This window comes from Peromyscus eremicus, chromosome 23 (genome assembly GCF_949786415.1).
Source record: "Peromyscus eremicus chromosome 23, PerEre_H2_v1, whole genome shotgun sequence".
NCBI lineage: Eukaryota > Metazoa > Chordata > Mammalia > Rodentia > Cricetidae > Peromyscus > Peromyscus eremicus.
The window spans coordinates 27247850-27261109 of NC_081438.1; the positions used below are offsets into that span (position 1 = coordinate 27247850).

At 44.1% G+C, this 13260-nt stretch overlaps 1 protein-coding gene across 4 annotated transcripts in view; it reads left to right on the forward strand.

Moving 5' to 3' along the window:
• Zcwpw1 (zinc finger CW-type and PWWP domain containing 1) overlaps positions 1-13260 on the forward strand; it is a 32994-nt gene that overhangs the window by 12688 nt on the left and 7046 nt on the right. For 3 of the 4 annotated variants that reach the window (XM_059249845.1, XM_059249846.1, XM_059249843.1), the window contains exons 7-11: positions 42-155; positions 10691-10807; positions 11420-11540; positions 12176-12251; positions 12659-12763. In XM_059249845.1, the coding sequence (XP_059105828.1) occupies positions 42-155; positions 10691-10807; positions 11420-11540; positions 12176-12251; positions 12659-12763 (533 nt within the window). The remainder of the gene's footprint in view (positions 1-41; positions 156-10690; positions 10808-11419; positions 11541-12175; positions 12252-12658; positions 12764-13260) is intronic. The other variant, XM_059249844.1, reaches the window with a different exon arrangement.

The following is a 13260-nucleotide window of genomic DNA, read 5'->3' on the forward strand; positions in this document are numbered from 1 at the left end:
CTACAGAGATCCTGTCACAATGTCTTGTTTTTTTTTCCCAGAAGATGAGAAAATCCAAGATGGACATGAGTGCAGTCTGAAAGACAAACAGAAGACAATGATTCAGGATCATTCTCAGATCCGGGGCCAGCAGAAAGAAGAAGAAGGTGGTTTTGGTGAGCTCAGCTGAGTGTGGAAAAACTTGGGCTGAAAATTCAAGATGGAGGAGATATGCAGTGACTAGGATGTTAAAGGAAACCACAGATAATATAATTTATCTTTCACAGTTGCTTCTGAGAAGATATGGAAAGAGGAAGAAAGAGAAAGATTTCATCTGTTTGGTTATTTATTCACACAGTCTACACTCTGTGCCTGGTACTTTAGATGGTGTCCAGGAAGAAAACTAAGGTGTGGCGAAAAAAGCGAATAGAACAGTTAGGAGAGGGTGATGTAACAACGTCAGGCAAGGAGAGAATTTTATGAAAGAGAGAGCACCCAGCCATGTCAGATGCAATCCCAGAGAAGTCAGGATGAGGATTTAGACATGTTCAAGTACATCACAATTAGCTATCAAGGTTTCGGTTGTGGCTGCTGTATGAGTTGAGCAAGGTGACTGGCAGGCTATAGTTGGTTAAGAATTGGCACTAAGATGACTTAGTTGTTAAAATGCTTGCCATGCAAGCGTGAGGACCTGTGACAGATCACTAGCACCCACATAAAAAGCACCCACATAATGGCACATTCCTGTAGTCCTTGTCCTGGAGAGGTGAGACAGGAGAGTCCCTGGGGCTCACTGGCCAGACAGTCAAGGTGCAGTGAGAGACCATCTCAAATTTTTGTTTTTTCTATTTTATTTTTTCGAGACAGGGTTTCTCTGTGTAGCCCTGGCTGTCCTGGAACTCACTCTGTAGACCAGGTTGACATCAAACTCAGAGATCCGCCTGCCTCTGCCTCTTGAGTTTAAAGATTGATTGAGATTAAAGGTGTGTGCCACCATGCCCAGCTTCAAAACTTATTTCAAAGGTGGAGAAGCTATTAAAAAAAGACATTCATTCTTGACCTATATCATCTACATGCATGTGTACACATGTATACATGTATACACACATAAACACACCCCAACCCCCACCATTAATTTAGATGTGAAAAGTAAGAGGGGGAAAATGGTCGATAAAAGGGAGTGAGGTGAAAATTATAGTATGATTTTTCTTTTTATAATTACCTTTTTTTTTTTTGAGACTGTGTTTCATGTAGTCCAGGTTAGCCTTGAACTTACCGTGTAGTTGAGGATGACCTTGAATTCCTGATCCTTTTGCCTCTCCCTCCCAAGGGCTAGATTATAGGCATGTGCTGCCTTTATTGTATGTGTAACTTTATTGTAAAGGAGAGGGTTAGGAGGTAGCTCAATGGTAGAGCGGTTTCCTAGCTTGTACAAACACCTGGGCATGCCTTTCAACACCATCACAATGAAAAGTGGAAACACAACACAACAGTAGTAACATGGGCAAATAAAAGCAATGCCCCAATGGAAGCGGGCAGTTGAACATATTTATATGCCAAAGGATAGTTATTTATAGAGGGAGGGATGAAGAGATAGGACTGGGAAGAGCCAGAGAATTTATTCTTCATCTGAAGGCTGAAGTCTTTGATGGAATGAAGGTTAGGATTGATGAGGTAGGAACTCATTTCTTTCTTCTGTTTTTTGGTTTGAGATTGAACCCAAGGCCTTTTATATGCTAACCACGCAGTCTGCCACTGAATCACTTTGCTAACTTACTCTTTTCATAGTAGTTCTTAGTGACTTATATGATGTGTCTGATATAGGTGCAAGAAATGATGAACAAGGGCCAAGGAGATGGATCAGTTGATAAAATGTTTTCCACAAGTGTGAAGGTTTGAGTTCAAATCCCCAGAGCTCACATAGAACTGGATGCAATAGCACACACACGTAAACACAGGGAGATAGGAGGTGGAGACAGCAGAATCTTTGCAGGCTTAATAGCCACTTAGCCTGGCATATACAGAAAGCAAAAAAAAAAAAAAAAAAAAAAAAAGCAAAAAAAAAAAGAAAAATGAAGGTGACGTTGTCTTCTGACCTCCACACACATGCTGTGGATGTACATGGCCTGTATTTACATACATGCCACAGCATGCTTGTACCTACATTCACACACACACATAGATAAAACAAAATATCAAAGAAAAATGATGAACTGGCCTGGGTGTGGTGGCACACACCTTTAATCTCAGCACTCAGAAGGCAGAGGCAGGCAGATCTCTGTGAATTTGAGGATCAGCCTGGTCTACAAAGTGAGTTCTAGGACAGCCAGGGATACACAGACAGAGAAATCATATCTCAAAACAAAACAGAAAACAAAATGATGAAGTAAACAACCTCCCCTCTAAAACAAAAAAAGATGATGAGCTAATCTGATAACCCTTCCTTCGTAGAAACTACAATTTAATGTGTCAGATAGATAATAGATGTATCAAATAATGATGATATGACCTTGAGAAATTAGGTATAAGAAATAAAATAGATCATACAATGTATTAGTAAGTTTTAAAAAAATAGGTAATAATTTGGAAGAAAACAGACTCAGACACACTAAAAAAAAAATCGAGCTGGATGTGGTGGCCCATGTCTTTAATCTTAGCACTCAGGAGGCAGAGGCAGGCAGATCTCTGAGAGTTGGGGGCCAGCCTGGTCTATGTAGTGAGCTCCAGATCAGCCAAAGATACATATTGAGATCATGTTTCAAACAACAACCTAGAATGGTAAGTATAAGGACCAATGAAATAAAAATTCAGCTAGTGTCTGATAATGTGCATATATGTACATAGTTTAAATTTTTCTTTGTGTGTATGTGTGCATATATATATATGTATTCATGTTGTATTTGTCCATGTTTGTGCAAGTACATGCACATTCATATGTGTGTGTAGGCCAGAGGCAACCTCAGCTGTTGGTCCTCAGGAACTATCTGTCATTTGTTTTTGAGACGGGCTCTCATTAGCTTAGGTTGGCAGGCCAGTGAGCCCTAGGAATCCACCGGTCCCCATCTCCCCAGTGCTGATTACAAGTATTTGCCCCTGTTCCAAGAATTAAAAAAACCTTTTAAGTTAGTTTAATTTATGTGTGTGTGTGTGTGTGTGTGTGTGTGTGTGTGTACGTGTACATGTTCCTGACATGTGTGGAGGTCACAGACAACTTGCAAGAGTTGGTTCTCTCTTTCTACCATATGGGACTCAGGGATCAACTTAGATCATCAGGCTTGGTGGCAGGTTCCCTTAACCGCTGAGCTGTCTCATTAGCCTGTGCTCATCTTCTTTTTACATGGGTTCTGGAGATTGAACTCAGGACTTGTAATGAAAAGTACTTTACTGACTGAGTCATCTCCTCATCCATATATTTACATAACTTTTTATCGTAAAAGCATACATTGGTTTATATATTCTTGGAGAGACACTCTAGAAAGACTTTGCAAGCACCAGCTTGGTAGTAAGCCTGGACTTAATACAATTACATGATAAAGGAGGAGCTGGAAGTGTGATCTCTTGATCAGCTTGTTTAGGGCTTAATCACCCAAAGGGAAGATCTAATTAGATTATTTCTCAAAAGGAGAACTAAGAAGCTTGTCAATGAATCATTTTTTTTTCTGTTTTTTTCTAGTTGCCAAGGAGAGGAGAGCTCTCCTGGTATAGGATGTAGAAAGGGACTGACTATCATAAATACAATCTGTAATAAATGTGGTGAGGAAAAAGAACATCATGTCATGAAAGGAAACAGTGGAGCCCTAAGTAAGGTTAGGCCAGCCAAGGAGTGCATTCCTATGGAGACTGTTTCAGCTAAAACCTGAAAACTGACTAGAAGTTATCTAAGTGGAGGGTAGGAGCAAGTTTTAGGTACGATAAGACAATTTGGTATATTCTGAGTATCTGTGTTCTGTGATCAGGGGAGGAGGCACAGGGAGCGGCTTCAGAAACATGGAAAGAGATAGGCAATAACTCAATAAATAAAAACAAAATTGTACCAGGCTTTTTCTTTTGGGCTACCAACCAGCTCTCAAATCATTGACACAGAAGCTTATTATTAGTTTTGAAAGCTCAGCCTACCTTAGGCTCATTTCTGGCTAGCTCTTTTAACTTGAATTAACCTGTTTCTCTTTATCTATCTTTTGCCTTGGGGCTTTTTACTTTCTTTTTGTTTATCTTACTTTCACTGCTTCTCATGTTTTCTGGCTGGCAGCTGCCTGTCTGGCCTTGGGTACCTCCCTCGTTCTCTCCTCCTCCTTCTCTTGTTCTGCCTTTCTCTCTTGAGCCTAGATTCCTCCTCTTATTTATTCTCTCTACTCACCAGCCCTGCCTATCCTTTCTCCTGCCTAGCTATTCGCCTTTCAGCTCTTTATGAGACCAATCATGTGCCTTAGGCAGGCAAGGTGAAACAAATGCAACACATCTTTACATAATTAAACATACACCCTTACATTGTTAAACAAATGCAGCATAAACAAAAGTAACACACTTGTACACAGTTAAAGTAATATTTTGCAGCATAAACAAATGTAACACATCTTTACCTAGTTAAAATAATATTCCACAACAGAGATGGGCGGTAACTCAATAAAAGAAAATACCATAGACAAGAGAGATGGTTCAGCACTTACAGAGGACCTGAGTGTGATTCTCAGCACCTAGGTCAGGTGGCTCACAACCACCCATAATTCTAGCTGTAGGGGATTTGATGCCCTCTTATGGCCTCCATGGGCACATGCACTCATGTGTAAACATACAGATACATATATGTACCCAGATGTATAAATATAAATAAAATATTTGAAAGGCAAATACCGTATAGTCAGAATTTCATCCCAAGGGCAGTGAGAAGCCATTGGTGGGTTGTATCCAGATGAACAACAATTTCAAATTAATGTTTGAAAATGGTCTTCATTAGAGAATGGAGTGTGGAGGAGGACAAGCCTATTAATAACCGAGTGCTATTACCAGGATGTGTAGTGGCAGCTTGGACTAGGATGATGAAAGCAGAGATAGAAGTGTGTGGTTTTATAATATTTTAGAGATAAAATCATAAGAACTAGGTAATGATTAGTAATTGGTAGCCTATGAGAGAGGAAATTATCAAAAAAGATTGGTCTCTGGCATAATCATTTACGTGACAGGAAATGGAAATGGGGTAGAAGAAGACGGTGTGGGAGATGATTAAACATTCCGGTTTCGATGCATAAAGTTTGAGCTCCGTATGAGACGTCTAAATAGCGTAGGACGGGGAGAGTAGCTCATCGATAGAGCTTGTGCTCAGCATGTACGTGGTCCTGGGCTCAGTCCTCAGTACCACAAAAGTTAATCAGTACAGTACAGCATTTATCATACGATATAATACCATACAGGCATCAAAGAGCAAAGTCACTTAATTCATAGCAGAAGCCAAAAGTATACAACTGTGTATCATCATGTATGAAAAATGGATTTAAAAACCGTAGGGCTGGGCGAGCTGGGCTTAGGGGACAGTGTGGTGTGAGGAGAGAAAACCTTTGGCTGAGCTTTGGAACCCTGAGTTTTTGAGACTGGATGGAGAACAGAAAGAACTGAGCAAAGGGAAGAGATGGAAACTGCCAGGAAGCTGAGAGGACACAGGGGATGAGGTATCCCAGAGGACAGATAGCTAGCCTTTCAGGAAGGAGCCATCAACCGGAATGCTCTGGACGTGTGCTGGTTACATCAGTCTCCATTGTCATGCAGCCGCACACTCGCACAAGGTGAGCAGCAAGCAGATCTTTTTGTTCCCCCTCTCTCATTTTGTATTAGTTCTTTGAGAATTTTAATAATATTTTTTTATATCATATTCACTCTTCCCTCAACACCTCTCAGATCCACCCCACTTCCCTACCCACACAACCTTTTGTTCTGTCTCTTTCTCAACTTGTCAAGTACAAAGAGCTGCCCCACCCTCTTGGGTGTGCGGCTTTCCACTGGGGTGTAGACAGTTTTCTTTAAGATCGAGGCTCTCTTTTCTAGTTTTGCTGGGTCACCTCCATAAATATCAAACTATTAGGGGCAATTGTATTGGTAATTGTTTTTATTTGCTTGCTTAGTTTTTGCTTTGTTTTGTTTTAAGAGACAGGATCTCTTGTAGCTCAGGCTGGCCTTGGACTCCGATCCCCCTGCCTCCTAAGTTCTGGGATGACAGCCCTGAGCTACTGCACCAAGTTAGTGAGGTGCTAGTGATAGGACCCAGGGCTTCATGTATGCTAGGCAAACACTCCACTGATTGAGCTTCACCCCAGCCCCAGCAGCTGTCATTTCTAACTAACATATCATTCCCAATTAGTATTTTTTTTTATCTCGTTTTAAATTTTATTTTATGTGTGTGGGTATTTTGCTTGCATGTATGTCTGTGTGCATGCTTGGTGCCTGCAGAGACCAAAAGAGGTCAACTTCTCTTGAACTGTAGTTATAATTGATTGTGAGCCACCATATGGGTGCTGGGACTTGATCCCAGACCCTCTGGAAAAAACAAGTGCTGGTAACCACTGAGCCATTTCTCCAGACCTCAGTATTTTATTTTTAGATGAAGTACTTAAGAAATGATCCATACATAGTATAATGATGTTTTGAAAGGACCCAAGTGTAAGTCTGAGCCATGATTCCAGTGGGATGAGATTAGACATGGGTGAGGTATATCCCTGCGTTTGAAGATGTTTTAAGTAAAATTTGACAGTGGGTAAAAATTTAACACAGCAAACTTACAGGCAAAACATTGTTTGATGATATTAAATCTTTTTTGTTTGTTTGTATGTACATGTGTAAGTGCATGTGCATATGTGTATATGTGTACTAGAGATCAACCTTAGGTGTCTTCCTCAGTTACACTGTTTTCTATTCTGAGATGAGGTCTCTCACTGAACCTGGACGTCACTGATTCAGCTAGGCTGGCTGGCCAATGAACTCCAGGGATCCTGCTTTTATCTTCCTAGCACTGGGATCAAAGGTGTGCACTGCTGTGCCTAGATTTCACATGGATACTGGAGATCAAACTCAGGTCCTCATGCTCTTGGAGTGGATGGGATAGCCTGGAGGGCTGCAGGCCGAGCTAAAGTGAGAGTTGCAGGACTCTGAGCAGCTGAGGTGGGGAGGACAGGGCACACTGTCAGAGGATGTTTGGACATGTGACTCAGAGGGTGTGTGTGCTTTCTGACTTGACTGGGTCATGCAGGAGTGGGAGTAGGTTACTGAGGAGGTATATGGAAAAGGGCCAAGAAATGAAGATGGGGTGCTCCTGAGGTATTCCTGTGATGTGGTTGTCATCTGAACTGAAGGCTTGAAGTGGAGAGGTAAAGACTGAGTAGGATGCCACCATCTTTTGGAGACAATAGGGCAAGATAGTGCCTAATGGAGGGCACCTCAGAGAAAGGGTTTCTGCAGGAGGGAGAGTCTTAGTGGCAATGGAAATAAAGAAGTTTGCCCTACTTTCTGCCTCGAGAGATGTGGGGACTGTGAGAAGGAACAGACTCCACTTAGAGATCTGAGGTAGTGGTTGAGTGGGGGCAGTGTCATTAGCATCCAGGTCTCAAAATGAAGATGGGGTGATGGAGATGGCTTGGTCAGTAAAGTGCTTGATGAGCAAGTGTGAGGACCTGAGTCTGGGCCTTTGTTAAAACCCACATGAAAGAGCTAGGTGCAGTGATGTGTGCCTCTAGGCCCAGTGCACAGGGAGCAGGGGCCGGAAGAATCAGGGAGCTCCAGGTTCAGAGAGATCCCACCTTAAAAAGTAAAGTGAAGGGGGCTGGAGAGATGTCTTAGTGGCTTTTGTAGAGGACCTGAGTCCAATTCACAGCACCCAGGTCAGGTGACTCACAACTGACGTTAACTTCATCTCCAGAGGATCCAATGGCTATGACTTTCTTCATGAGCACTGCACTCCACTCACACACTCCTACATACACATAACTAAAAATAAAAATAAACTCTTACCAGGCATGGTGGTGCATGCTTTTAATTTGGGCACTTGGGAAGCAGAGGCAGAGGCAGACAGAACTCTGAGTTTGAGGGCAGCCAGCTACACAGTGAAACCTTGCCTCAAAAAAAACCCCACAACAAACAAACAAACACAAAACAATAAATAAATAATTCTTAAAAAAAAAAAAAAGATTTATTATGTATGCAATGTTCTTTCTGCAGGCCAGAAGAGGGCACCAGTTCTCATTACAGATGGTTGTGAGCCACCATGTAGTTGCTGGGAATTGAACTCAGGTCCTTTGGAAGAACAGCCAGTGCTCTTAACCTCTGAGCCATCTCTCCAGCCCAAACAAATAATTCTTTAAAAGCCCATGTGCATGTGTGTACATACACGCATACACATACACATATAACCCCCAAATCACATACCCCAAAAATAATAAGATGGGGTGCAGTAGGGAAGGGTGCTGATCATAAACCTCTACACACACACACACACACACACACACACACACACACACACACACGCATGCGCACACACACACACACACACACACACACACACGCATGCGCCCCCACACACACACACACACACACACACATACAAACACGAGCATGAGGATGTGTGAATAGTTGTTTCTCAAGCTTGTGAAGTTTCATAGAATAAAGTGGAAAAGTTGAGCGGATATAAGTGGAGGTCTGAAAGGTGATGAATAAAAGGAAGCCATGGCCTTGGTGTGGGGACAAAGTAAGTGGTTAAGAGAGTACTGCTGGACCCAGACCTGGGTCTTGTGGAGGAGGATGAACTCTGGACATTGGTCTTAAAGGATGCAACTTGGTCATTTTTTTATTTAATATTTTTATTTTATAATTAACTTAATTTCACATATCAGCCACGGATTCCTCCATCCTCCCTCCTCCCACCCCCCAGCCCTCCCCTCCAACCTACCCCCCATTCCTACCTCCTCCAAGGCAAGGTCTTCCCTGGGGAGTCAGCCCAGCCTTGTAGACTCAGCCGAGGCAGGTCCATTCTCTTCCTCCCTACACCAAGGCTGAGCAAAGAGTCCCAGCATAGGCCCCAGGCTCAAAAAAGCCAGCCCATGCACCAAGGACAGGTCCGGCTCCACTGCCTAGGGGCCTCGCAAACAGTTGAAGCTAATCAACTATCTCACTTATCCAGAGGGCCTGCTCCAGATCCATGGGGGCTCCTCAGTCATTGGTTCACAGTTCATGCGTTTCCACTAGTTTGGCTATTTGTCCCTGTGCTTTTTCCAATCATGGTCTCAATATCTCTTGCTCATACAGTCCCTCCTCTCTCTAACTTTGTCATTTTTTAAGGATTTATTTTGTTTTTAATTATGTGTATGCATGTGTCTGTATGTGGATTTGTGCACATGAGTGCAGTGCTTTCTGAGGCCAGATGAAGAAGTAGGATCTCGGTGCTGGCTAGTTTTTTTGTCAGTTTGACACAAGCTAGAGTCACTGGAGAGGAGGGACCCTCAATTGAGAAAGTGCCTCTGTAAGATTGGCAAGCCTGTAGGGCATTTCTTAATTAGTGATTGATGAGAGGGCCCAGCTCATTGTGGGTGGTGCCACCCCTGAGCTGGTGGTGCTGGGTTCTCTAAGAAAGCAGGCTGAGCAAGCCATGGGAAGCAAGCCAGTAAGCAGCACCCCTCCATGGCTTCTGTATTGGCTCCTGCCTCCAGGTTCCTGCCCTGTTTGAGTTCTTGTGACTTTGCTTTGTTGATAAACTGTGATGTGGAAGCGTAAGCCAGATAAGCCCTTTGCTCCCCATGTTGCTTTGGTCATGGTCTTTCAACACAGCAATAGTAACCCTAAGACAGTCCCCTAGGGCTGGAGTTACAGGCAGGTGTGAGATGCCCTGTGTGGGCTGGGAACTGAACTGGGGTCCTCTGAAAGGGTAGCATGTGCTCTGTTCTTAATCATTGAGACAGCTGTTCAGCCCCACAAGCTTGTAATTTGATAACAGAAGGATAAATCAGTTGAGATTTGGGTAAGAATTTCAATTACAGATACTGTGCACAGAAGAGGTGCTGGTTAGTACTTATGTTATATTAGTGTGATGTCAGAGTCGGACCCACTGGCCTGGAACTCACCAAGTAGGCTAGGCTAGTTAGCCAGTGAGCCCTAGGGAATGTGCCTCTCTCGGTCTCCCCAGTGCCAGGATCACAAGCACCCATCACCATGCCCAACATTTTTTACATGGGTAGTGTGTGGATCTAACTCAGTTCTCCTGCTTCTAAGGAAAGCAGCCTCCTAGCCCCAAGCTTTCTGTTTCTTTGTGATAACAGGATGGACCCTGTGGCTTTGCAAAAGTTAAAAAAGTATTCTATAGAACACTGAGTGGAAGTTAAGGCATTTGTGAGCTGCTCCATGTGGATGCTGGGAACTAAACCCTTGGAAAACGGTGCATGCTGGGCTAAGGCAACCTTTCTGTTTGATGTCACTACAGGAAGCATCGCTTGTGCCTGGTAGAGAGAAGATGACAGTTTAAGGCTTGAGTTCTAAGGTCAGCTCTGTCACCGAGTTAGGTTGACCTTCAGCAACTTGTTGTCTTCCCCGAGCTTTCACTCGGCTGTTTTAATTCAGAGACTTGACTAGATAGTATGTCTGTGATATGATTCAGGGGCCATCAGGAAAGTTACATTGAAGTTAGTTGGATCGAAGAAGGACGAGTGTGTTTTTGTCTCACCTTTGTTTCTCCCCATCACAGGCCAGTGTCTCATCTGGGTCCAGTGTTCCTCTCCAAAGTGTGAGAAATGGAGGCAGCTACGTGGAGGCATTGATCCCTCAGTTCTCCCAGATAACTGGTCTTGTGATCAGAATCCAGGTAGAAAGGAATGGAAATGTTTTCCTCCAGTTTTTATTACCCCTCCATTTCTTTCCCAGTGTGTCTCCTTTCAGTTAGGTACAACTCAGATCGAGCTGGCATTGAGGGTCCTTGTGGGCACTGGGAAGGGAGGATCTTCCTGTTCTGTGGGAGGAGGGAAGGGTGGCCTGGGAACCTTTGTGAGTACACCGAGTGAATTCCACCTGTGTCAGCCTTGCCTGATGGTATCAGTGCTTCCTGGAATATGGGTGTTGGACTGTGGATAGAGAAGGATATATGACGCGGGGAAAAGCAAGTGAGAAAGACCCAGTGAGCTTAGCATTCATTCTAGAATGTTAGAAGGGGTCTGGGACAGATTATGACCATCTTGTCCAGCACACTTATTTTCCAGACGAGAAAGCCTCTTAGAGAAACGACCCCCACACTGCTCCACAGAGGGGCAGAGTCACACTGGGATGGGGCAGGACCCCCTTGCCTGGAGCTGCATTTCCTCTATGGGTTTCTGGTCTCTCCCACCTGCAGCCTGTACCACTTCCCTTTGCCCTGTCTGTGGTCTGCATCCTGGTTTCATTCTTTGAGCCTCCTGTTTCTATAGTCCTTCTCTTTTGGCAGACCTGAACTATAATCGCTGTGATATTCCTGAGGAGACCTGGACAGGGTGTGAGAGCGATGTGGCCTATGCCTCTTACGTTCCAGGATCCATCATCTGGGCCAAGCAATACGGTTACCCCTGGTAGGGCACCATGACAGAGAACATCTTTCCTGAACTTGGGAGTGGTAGAGTCATGCGGGGAGGAAAGGATATGGCAATCATTTGTCATAGATGTGGTACCTTCATTAGAAAGAGCATCAGTGAGGGAAAAGACAGAGGGCTGAGCTGGAAGCCTTTGGAAGACTGTAGGTTTCAGGGTGGAGGTGGGATCTCTGGAAAAATGGGTCCAATGATACTGCAGTGAGTGGGGGGGGGGGAAGAGGACCTAAAGCAATTTCTTGTTTTTGAGACAATGCTAGCCTTGAACTTGAGATCCTGCCTAAGCTTCCCTAGTGCCTGAATTGTAAGGCACATGCCACCAAGCCCTGCTTCAAGGCATTTAAAAATGTTGAGATACGAGAGGCATGCAAAGTAAAGAGAGGATGGTGGGTTAGCCTCTTTTCTGGCGACAGTCAGAGGTTCTGTCCACAGGCTTGCTAGGATGACCGAGCTTTCTTTGATGCTGGTGGAAGTCAAGTCAGTAATTTGGTAGTGGCTAACGGAGTATAGCTTTTGGATCTTCTACAAAACGTCTTGCTCTTTTCCATGTGTGCATGATGGTGAGGTTGTGTTCTGATCATAACCTCTTTGTCTCCCATCCCATCCCTCTTCCCCAGGTGGCCAGGCATGATAGAATCTGACCCTGACCTGGGGGAGTATTTTCTTTTTGCATCTCATCTTGATTCCCTGCCGGTGAGTTTCTTGGTTCTGCCGAGCAGCAGCATAACCATCCTAACATGTTTAGAGTTAGAAACATGGATGTAGCCAGTAGACACATGTGGAAGCAAACACTTAACTGGAGTGACAGATATGGAGGGAAGATAAACATACAGAGAGAGGAACTTGTATTGAGATACATTTGCTTCCTAGCATGGCGTTTTTGTTTTGTTCAGTACACATTGCTTGGGATTCCTGAGGTCAGCGTAGAGGAACAGTGGAGTGAGCTGGGTAGGTGAGCCAGGGCTCAGGGAATATATGAGCTCCAGCATCTTCCCTGTGAATCCCCCTCCCTCCCCCACACTCTGTCTTTCTCTACCATTTCTGACAAGGGAAAAGCAGAGAGAAGGGCAGGAACCAAACAAACCCATCTTTTGTTACAGTCCAAGTACCATGTGACATATTTTGGAGAAACAGTTTCTCGTGCGTGGATCCCAGTTAGCATGCTGAAGAACTTCCAGGAGCTGTCCCTGGAGCTAGCCAGAGTGGTGAGCAAACTTTGGGCATCTGCTGTGATACAGGGAACAGGGCATTTTTGTGTGTGAGTCTTTGTTTGCTGTTTTTTGAGAGAGGGTCCCAGGCTTGTTTGGAACTCACTGTGTAGTCAAGGATGACCTAGAACATCTGATTCTCCTGCCTCCAACCTCCTAAATCCCAGGATTACAGGCAAGCACCACCATACCACGTTCTGAGTCAGTTTGGGAGTTGCAGCGGTAAAGGCCCAGGTTAACTCAGGGTTTCTCAATTCCAGCACTGTGGGCATCTTGGTCCGGATAGTCCTCTGCATGCAGGTGTTAGCAGCACCTGTTCTACATGCAGGTGTTAGCAGCATCCCTGGACACTGCAGCATCCTCTATCCTATGTCTTGACCTCTTCTAGTTGTGACAGCTAAATAATTGTCCCCAAACTTTGTCTCCTGGGAGACAGTCTTCCTTAGTTGAGAAGCATGTAGTTAGCTAAATCGTATTTCTTTCCTATAATCATT